At 51.3% G+C, this 9,780-nt stretch overlaps 1 protein-coding gene across 2 annotated transcripts in view; it reads right to left on the bottom strand.

The window, feature by feature from the left end:
• Positions 1 to 332: 332 nt before the first annotated feature.
• Positions 333 to 9,780, bottom strand: part of PAK5 (p21 (RAC1) activated kinase 5) — a 160,324-nt gene continuing 150,876 nt past the window's right edge. For both annotated transcript variants that reach the window (XM_054514272.1, XM_036379679.2), the window contains 4 exons: positions 7,990 to 8,116; positions 5,605 to 5,730; positions 2,892 to 3,026; positions 333 to 2,326 (listed from right to left, as the gene is read on the bottom strand). In XM_054514272.1, coding sequence (XP_054370247.1) covers positions 2,171 to 2,326; positions 2,892 to 3,026; positions 5,605 to 5,730; positions 7,990 to 8,116 — 544 coding nt within the window. In that variant the 3' untranslated portion in view covers positions 333 to 2,170. The remainder of the gene's footprint in view (positions 2,327 to 2,891; positions 3,027 to 5,604; positions 5,731 to 7,989; positions 8,117 to 9,780) is intronic.

The raw sequence follows: 9,780 nt of genomic DNA, 5'->3' as shown, positions 1-9,780 counted from the left end.
TTATTTAGGGGATAAAGGGGGGTGGGAATGCACTGACACTTAGAAATCACTTAGGACAGCTCTATAAATCACTATTATATATATGTATGTGTATCATACACATGTGTATCCTGAGTGCTTATACATATATTAGAAGAACACTTTTTTCTTTGCTATATATATTATAATATACATATTATAAGAACAATATATATATATATATAAAAGAATAATAGATATTATAAGAACACATTTTTTCTTTGTTATCTACTTGTTCCAGTACTGTGAGACTGAGTCAAATCTATAAGGTAGAAAAAAGGCATGGGAACAAAAAACCACACTGAAACTCGAAGTGTTTATTAATTAATTTATTGAACTTGCATGTGCATTTGTTTCACCAGTAGCTGGTGTTCACAAAAAAACCCCTTTAAATTGACAAAACTCTCAGTAAACTCGATGAACACTGCTTAAAGTATCTAATGATAAGAAAGTTGCAGAAAATTCTTCACTTGTACAGCCTAAAATGTGCTGAATATTGAAGAAAAAACTCCCACCAACCCCCTTTTTTATTCAAAGATGGTTAAAAAAGGTAATTTTGTAGCTAGTATTAAGTTGTGCCGTTGCCTGGACTGGTGCAGCCTGGTTTCCTGAGTTGTCAAGACTACAAAAGAGAGCCCTGGGAGGCTGGGGGTGCTCCCTGCTGGGTGGGCTCTGGGAGCCAAACATTTTCTTCAGTGTCTCCTTCAAATGTGCAAACAGGGCTAGGGAGAGAGAGCAGTGGGGATAAGACACTGATGTAAGAACAGCTCTTCCATGTTCCAGGTCATCCTTATCTCGTTTTTGCTTTTTTTTAATTGCTTCTCTCCCTCCAAATATTCTTTAAGGGCAGAACTCAAGGAGCTTCTTTACTATTGGCAACTCTTTTCTCCCAGAGGAAGATCTTTAAGCAACAGCTCCTGCCAGGTGTATAGATGTTTGGTTATAATTTACTACAATAAATAACAATTAATTTATTAACTATGAAATTTCATAATAAGAAAAAAACTGTGTTTTCACCAAGTTGGCTTTGTGGTTCTTAAAGATACCATAAAATGAGGTCAGTAAGAAAAAAAAAAACAAACTTGAAAAACATGGCTTTTGTATTATACAGAATTAAAAAACAACTAATCGTTAATAAATAAAATTAGTTTCTCATCGAAATAATTATGAAGCACTTCTAAAAATTTTAAAGGCAAATCTATTTAGGCCTACAGTTAACATGCAAAGTCATCCAACAAATAACACAAAATTGTACCGCAGTAGTCAACTGTTGCATCAACATTCAGAAAGGTCTAGACAGCAGCACACTCCTCCTCTCTGGCAAACGCGGGCAGCTCCTCCCAACCCATCCCATCCCCTCCAGGGCTCTGCCTGCGCTCTGGGGCTCCCTCTGGGCTGGCAGGAGCAGCTGCTGCTCTCCCTCTCTCCCCTGCCAGAGTGTGACAGCAGTCATGGAGGCCGCTGTGCTGGCAGGGCAAGAGCAGGGTCAGCCCAGCCTGGAGGCCCCTGGGCCAAGGCTGGGCAGGGCTCTTGGCTCCCAGCTGCCCTGAGGGCAGGATGAGCCCCCTCCTCACCCCATGGGAACCCTGCAAAACCTTACAACTTCCTAAAGGTGACTGTGGTTTGTTGGTTTTTTTTTTCTTTTTTTCTCCTGTTTTCAAAAGGGTTTAAAAAAGTAGGAAACTTCATCTTCTCAAATTCTCCAAGTTACACTTATTACTTAACTAACACAACAGGTACATGACAAAGTACTGCAAGTTATCAAAACGTACTGTACAGAAAATTACAAACTTCTTGCAAAATACATTGCGCTGCTCTGGCCGAGATAAAAAGTGCTTTGTTTGTCAGAAAAGTGTTCTTCTGAGCCAGAGGTGCCTCAGCCCGCGGTGCAGCTCAGCTGTTTGGCTCCGTGCTGCCTCGCCCAGGCTGGCAGTGGGTGTGCCCTGCCTGGCAGCCCTGGTGTCCGGCCCGCTCCTGTCCCTGGCACAGTGGGAGCAGGGAGCGCTGCCTGCCCCGGGGATCTCTGTACAGCGGCAGCGTCTCCTCAGGGCTGCCTTCCTCCTCGAGGCTCTGCTGCTGCTCCTCCTCCTCCCTGCCTGCGGGTCCCGCACGCCACGAGCCGGGCTCTGCACTGCCCCTTCCCAGCAGCCCTTCAGCGGTGCCTGTGCTGCCTCATGAGGGGCACGATGCAGGAGGGGGGCCCTGCCAGCTTCAGGAAGGGGTGTCTGAGCAGCTCCTGCGCCGTGGCTCGCTGCGAGGGCTCCCGCACCAGCATCGAGTCCAGGAAGCCCCGCAGCACCGAGGAGACCTGAAACGCCACACGGGCATTAGGGGTGGCAAACACCCCCTCTGGCTGTGCTGCTCTGGGCACGCTCTTTTACTGGGGAGAAAAGGGACCCTGATCTTCCCCACTGCAGCAGCCGTGCTGAGCAGAAGGGCTGTGGGTCTTTGCTGGTGTTTGGAGTGTTTGGGTGTCCCTGGGGTAGAGAACAGCATTAAGGTAGGCTGAGGGCTCGGGTCTGATGGAAACACCCCCTAACTGGGAGGGGCCCCAAGGCTTTGGTGCCTCACACGGATGCACCAGCCCACCTGCAGCAGGGCAGTGAGCTCAGCTGCTCTGGTCCTCGGGCAGGCTGGGAAGCACAGGGCAACTGGGGCTGTGCCCAGCTCCCTTTGCCATCTCTGGCTGCAAAGGCAGTGCCAGGGTCAGGCACAAACAAGGCCGTGACCGATGGCTACGGCCTCTCTTCCCCCCCAGGAGCCCTGTGTGGCACCCACTGCTCCAGTGGCCCCTTGGAGGTGAGAGTGAGGGTCTGGGTGGGCAGGGTCCCTGCCGGGGCCAGTGGCAGGCCCTGGTGGCAGGGCAGGCTGACCTTGTGCGTGTCCTTGACGCGGGGCGGGAGGTTGTCCCGGATGCGGCGCATGGCCTGCAGCGGCGGCTCGTTGAAGTACGGCGGCTCCCCGTCGATCATCTCCATCACCATGATGCCCAGGGACCAGATGTCCACCTGCAACAGCACAGGGCTCAGGGGCACTGCTGGCACTGCACTGGCTCCTGCTGCTGCCTGCCCGGCCAGCACCAGCTCCATCCATCGCTCTTTTTTACCAGCCAACCATGGCTTTCCTTCTAGCAGTGAGGGCCTGACAGACCAGGCCAGCAGGGGCTCACAGTCCAGGCTCTGCAGCTGCCTCAGGTGCTGCCCACTGGAAGCTGCACCCTTGGAGAGGCTGTGTCCTGCTGCCCTGCATTCCAGCTGCACTGAGCGCCCTCTCAGGCTGGCCCTGCAGCTGCTGGAGAGCAGGGAACACTTCAGCTGCTGTGGAATCACTTACTCTGTTCCCCTGGAGCTGAAAGACTATGGGAACTCCATTCCAGAGCCCGAGGCAAATGCAAGCACTCACTACAGCCAGGCTTGTTTACAGCCAGCACAGGTAGCACATTATGTAACACCTTTGGAAAGTGATTCAGCTCCAGCTCAAAAAAACCACTTTTTTTTTTTTCTTTTCTTAGTCCTGGCCTGCTGCAGAGCTGCTTCAGAATCCCAGTCCTCTGATGACTGTAATTCCTGTCGTTTGCCAACCCAAATACAGCCAGGGCCAGTTCATTCTGCTTTTGCTCTTTTGCCAACACGATCCTTTAGCTTAAATCCTTTTTTTTCCCCTTTCCCTTCTGGTGGGGAAACTTCATGCAGCCCTAAGTTCAGCCACTTTATAATCCCCCTAAGCTATTAATGGGCTAATAATAGTTGATGCTATTATCTCTGGAATGTCTCCTCCAGCAGCACAGATCCTGGGTGGAGAGCAGTGCCTGCAGGGTGCTCACACTGTGCCGTGCCAGAGCAGTGTGAGGATGGAGCAGCTCCTGCTCAGCTCATCTCCCTTCCCTGAGCACATCTGTATTTGCAGATGTGTTCTGCAGGTACGTGCAGTGAAGCTGTGTGTGGCCATCCCGAGTCCTGGCTCTGCTGGCTGCCAGGGCCGAGCTCTGCAGCAGCTGTGTCCCTGCAGGGGAGGGTGTGTCACTGTCACCGGGTCCCCTCTGTCACTCGCAGCTGCCTGTGCACGGGCTGTGGCACTGCACAGCTCCCTCCTTGCTGGGCTCCTCTGAAGGCTTCCAGTGAAACGTGTGCCTTGCCTCTCCCAGAACATCAGGCAGTGCCTGAAACAGCTCCCACAGAGGGGCTTTTCCCACCCCCGTGTCCCAGCTGATGCCGGCAATGACTGCAAGGAAGGAGCCCATGGATGGAGAGCAGTCCTACCACAGAGGGTGGAGGTGCAGCCCACCCAGCTGGCCCCGGGTGCTGCCCTGGCTCTCCTCTCCTCGGGGGGGCAAGGGCAGGATGAGGGCAGAGTGGCCCTGGCACACACTGGTGGCACTGGGCTGGGCAGGGGGTGTGTGAGGTGGCTGCTGCTTTGGCACAGGCTGCAGGGCACACCTGTGAGTGCAGCTCCAGCCTGCAGGCTCGGTGTTCAGCAGCAGCACAGGGCCCTTCACAGTGTGCACAGTGTGCACACATGAGGGCACTTCCCTTCACTGCAGCACCCCAAGCTCAAATATGTAAAAGCACTGCACTGCTGGGAGTGCTAAATGGAGTTGTTATTTAATAACTCCATCCTGGGGAAACACTTCCAAACCAGGCACAATGCTGCACTCTGGGGCAAATGGAATCACTGCTATTTAGCACAGCTGTGCAAATGTTCCTGACCTGCACAGCTCTGACACAGCTCCACGGGGCTGGGATATCCCTCCTGCAGTGCCTGCTGTGCTCACCTGGCTGCTGCAGGGACTTGGGATATCCCCTCCTGGGATATCCCCTCTGGAGTGTCCTGTGCTCACCTCAGTGCCACAGGGAGCTGGGAATCCCCTCTGGAGTGTCCTGTGCCCAGCTCAGTGCCACAGGGAGCTGGGATAACCCCTCTGGAGTGTCCTGTGCTCACCTCAGTGCCACAGGGAGCTGGGAATCCCCTCTGGAGTGTCCTGTGCCCAGCTCAGTGCCACAGGGAGCTGGGAATCCCCTCTGGAGTGCCCTGTGCCCAGCTCAGTGCCACAGGGAGCTGGGAATCCCCTCTGGAGTGTCCTGTGCTCACCTCAGTGCCACAGGGAGCTGGGAATCCCCTCTGGAGTGCCCTGTGCTCACCTCAGTGCCACAGGGAGCTGGGATAACCCCTCTGGAGTGTCCTGTGCTCACCTCAGTGCCACAGGGAGCTGGGATAACCCCTCTGGAGTGTCCTGTGCCCAGCTCAGTGCCACAGGGAGCTGGACTCTGGAGTCCTGTGCCCAGCTCAGTGCCACAGGGAGCTGGGATAACCCCTCTGGAGTGTCCTGTGCCCAGCTCAGTGCCAAAGGGAGCTGGGAATCCCCTCTGGAGTGTCCTGTGCCCACCTCAGTGCCACAGGGAGCTGGGATAACCCCTCTGGAGTGTCCTGTGCTCACCTCAGTGCCACAGGGAGCTGGGATAACCCCTCTGGAGTGTCCTGTGCCCAGCTCAGTGCCTCAGGGAGCTGAGATAACCCCTCTGGAGTGCCCTGTGCCCAGCTCAGTGCCACAGGGAGCTGGGAATCCCCTCTGGAGTGTCCTGTGCTCACCTCAGTGCCGTAGGGCAGGCGGGATATCACCTCTGGTGCCATCCAATAGGGTGTCCCAACCAGGGACTTCCTCCTGGGGACCTCCTTTGACACTTGGGCACAGAACCCAAAGTCAGACAATTTTATCTGTGAAAAGAAGAAGAAAAAGCCCCTCCTGAGTAACAGGACAGCAGCCCAGCTCTGGAGGAGGGGCTGGGATGGGAGCCCAGCCTGGGGAACACACAGCTCATTAAGATGAAGGGGAGATGGAGGAGGGTGGCACTGGTGCTCATTCCTGATGTCATCTGTCACAGCCCATTGCCTCTCCACCAGCAAAGGATGGGGAGGTGATAGATGGCTTATAACATTTAAAAATAAAGGAAAACAAAATATTCCAAACAGAGCTCCCATGCTTGTAGTTATATACACGTGATACCCAGTAATACACATATTCCAAGTGACACCCACCCCACTCCTTTGTATCACCCACAGAAAATAAACCCCTTCCGAGGGTCTGCCAGGCCCAGGACTCCCACTGTGGGTGTCACTGAAGGAGCTGCCATCTCTGGGCAGCAGGAGAGCAGAGCTGGAGGAGGCAGGGAAGGGTACAGGACTCCTTGCCAAAGAGTGAACCTGTTCCCTTTGCTGGCAGCTCGGGAATCAGTGCTGTCCTTGAGCAGCTGTGCCAGTGACCTGAAATAGAAATTATGGGATACACGAGCACTCCCGAGAGCAGCTCCTGCTGCATCATGTGCCTGGCTCACACTTTTATGACTGTTTTTTTTAACAACAAAAATTATGGAAAATTATCACCTCCCCCTCTCTGTCGCTGTACAATGCCAAGGTGAAAGTTCCACAACAAGCTGGTCTGAGGGTTGGTGGCATCACCCCCTTCCAGAAACAGCTTGATCCTTAAGGCTATAATCTTTTCTTTTACCCCTCCAAGTACTTACTTGGAGGCCTGGAAGCTCTCCAAGGGATGTTCCTGGACATTTTCCTGACCTCCATCACTGCCCAGTCCAATGGTGACCCATGGCCCAGGTCCCCAGGCTGTGTATCCCATCAAGTACTCCATGTCTGGGGATACAGAGGGAGCCCAAACAGCCCCAGGACAGCTGGAGTGGGAAGCTGCATAAATCCCTGTATTGTGTACACTTATTGTCAGCACTCACTTTTGGATTCAGCACAGACATTACTTTTTTAAAAAGATACGGATATTATTTTTAACAGAATTATGAAATGATTGTTGGTATTTCTAAAACAAAGCCAATAATAGCCAAGTGCTCCACGCTAAATGTATTTTTCAGTTTACAGGATGAAGAATGGAAGAAATAATGCATATTTTGGAAGCAGAGCCCAATCTTCTTTTGTAGGAGCACAAGAGGTTTTGCATATCTATTGCTCATTGGAGTACATAAAAGATGAGGATTTTCTAAAAAAAGATAATTGCACAACACAGCCATGAAGAAATCTGCAATGCAGATAATAAGGACTGGAGTAATGAGTATAATGAGGCACTGTATGCAGATCCTGAGCACAGATCAGATGTTATTCCAGCAACATGAACTGAAATCACAACTGAACAACTCCTGCACACGTGGGATTGGCTTTCCTTGACAGGATTAAGAGGAGCAGCCTGTGGCTGCTGCAGGAAGGAAATCCCTCTCCCTTGGTGAGTGAGCATCAAATTGGACAGGCCAGCCTTTGGCTACCGAGTCAGACCAGGCCTGGGGAGCCAAGAGCTTCACCTGGGGAAGGGGAAGGTCTGGATCTGCTGCCAAACCAAAGCTCTTGGGCTCAGTCCAACCCTCAGGTCTTGCCTTGGACAGGTGTGTAAGGCCAGTGGAACAACCCTAATTTTTTTGTGTGCAAACCACGTTTTGTTTAGTGAGCAAGCCTTGTGCAGCATTCTGTCCCCTTCTCCCCCTGCTCATTAACAAAACAAAGGCACAGCAAGTAACGTACATGGAAGTGTGGGACAGATTTTATCAAGCATCTTAAAAGTGTGAAAGCTACTCTTACCATCTGGGGAGGATTTCAGCAGTAATGCAGATTATTTCCTATTTGCATAGATTGATGCTGGCCTCCCAGCCAGCTTGGGGAAGCAGAGCACATGTACTGAAACTGCTGAGTAAATGATAACTAAGTGTGGTAAAAAGAAAGTGTTTTTGAAAGGCATCTGTAGACCCAAAGAGAGGTCTCCCATCACCAGATCATCATCTCTACTGGCACTGCCTCTGAGGCTCCAATTCCTCGGCAGGACTCTGCCTGCAGCACAGATGCCAATCACCGGTGAGGCCAGGCCCGTGTTTCTCGGGTTCAGCTTCTCCCCCGAGTCCTTCCCACCCCTCTGGGGCTCCCGCCGTGGCAGTGCCGCGGCCAGGCCGTGGCGCAGCGCAGGCTCACCCTGCCGTCGCTGGTGAGCAGGATGGAGTCGCTCTTGATGTCGCGGTGGATGACGCCCTGGTGGTGCAGGTAGGACAGGGCGCGCAGCACGGACACGCACACCGTGGCGATCTGCTCCTCGTTCATCCTGCAACGACGGCACACACACACACACACACACAGAGCTCAGCCTGGGCAGGGGACCGGCACCGCCTCCAGCACAGCCCTGGCCGGGAGATCTGCCTGCAGCACCTCTGGGCCATCTCTGCTCCTGGTTCTGCGAGCTGAGCGGTGGGGACCAGCCCTGCAGCGAGCTCTGCATTACTGTCAACAGCCAGGTGTGCCGTGTGCTGGGCTCTCGGGGAAAGCACAGAAACCTCCCTCTGGGAAATCACAGAAATGCCTTATTTACAGTAAGCTCGCTGCTTGCCAAGCAGGCTTCGCTACTGGGATGGGAACAGGTGTGGAATAAATATGAGGAAAAGCACCCTTAATTGTGTAGGCAAAACATCAGGCCCTGGGTTGTAGCTCTTTGAGAGCACTTTCATGCTTTCTTATAAAAATATTCTGGGTATTTCAGCAGAAAAACAAACAAGAGTCCTCATTTCTGTGCACAGCTGAAAAACCCCATTCTGGGGTCATTCTCTGAGCTACAGTGCAATGCCTGGGATGGGATGGGCTGGGCACCCTGGTGCCACTGTCCCATCCCTGATGTCCCCAGCATCTCTTTTACATGAGCAGAAGAACACCTGTGGAGATTTCTGCTTTAATTTGTGTGCCATTTGCAGTATTTTAGCAGGATCTTTGAGGGAAGGTCATGCAATGTAAAAAAAACCAAAACACCCAACAGATTAAGAAAAGACTGTTTTGAGTTAAAAATAGATGACAGCTCTTAAGATGTGGTGTCCTGGGAACATCTGTTTGCTGTCAAACTTCTGTCAGAAACATCCAAGATAGAGCTTTTAATAGTTTGGCAAATACTTGCAATACTGTGATTTATTTCAGCACATAAGATAAGGTAACACTCAAAAGTAAAACACCTGTGTTCTAACTCTTGGTAGGATCTAAGAGCACCATTTAACTAGGAGAGAACACAAATTTTCTCATTTACAATTCCCTGCTTTTGTTCTTGCTCCCCTAAATATTCTCCCACTAGTTTGGTGTGGAAATTCTAATTTTCTTTCATTCAAGAAGAAATTAAATAAAGAATCCCTCTTCCCTGTCTCATTTTATCCAGCTTATCAGAAGCAAATGAGCAAAGAGCAGGTGGAAAGAGGGCTGTAAAATCTAATGTCTCCCCTCAGAAGAGGCAGAGCAGTTCCATACACTGCAGCTCTTGTGCTGGCTAATTTCCTACTTTAAAAGTGGGATATTAACTGAAATATGGGAATGTGCTCCACCATAAGCACAAAATATTCTGACATAAAAATACTTTTCCCCTTATATTTTGGGCTTGGTTTGCAGATAACCTTTGTGAGGAGAAATCACCCTTAGAGCAGACGTGGTTATGACAGCAACCCCAACAATACAGATCACCAAACAGGGAAAAGAACTTTTTTTTTGTTTTTTTTCCGTTTTGTAATGGATAAGAGCTGTGTTGGTGCTAAACCACCTCCCAAAGTGTAGCAGATCCCCACCAGGCCCTCCCAGGTGTTTCTTTCCCTTTGGTTCAGCAAATGTTGCTGCTCCCAGGAGTTCACCTGCACCTCTGGTTACTGATGGAGGCACAGCGAGCATGCTAGGAATGGGTTCAGTTCCAGGACACATAAAATGCATGGTCTCTGTTCTCTAAGTGTTCCTGTGTGTGTTCTG

The sequence above is a fragment of the Molothrus ater genome, chromosome 3 (genome assembly GCF_012460135.2).
Source record: "Molothrus ater isolate BHLD 08-10-18 breed brown headed cowbird chromosome 3, BPBGC_Mater_1.1, whole genome shotgun sequence".
Lineage (NCBI taxonomy): Eukaryota > Metazoa > Chordata > Aves > Passeriformes > Icteridae > Molothrus > Molothrus ater.
The sequence above is the reverse complement of the archived record's forward strand: the minus strand, read 5'-3'. Positions and strand labels throughout refer to the sequence as shown.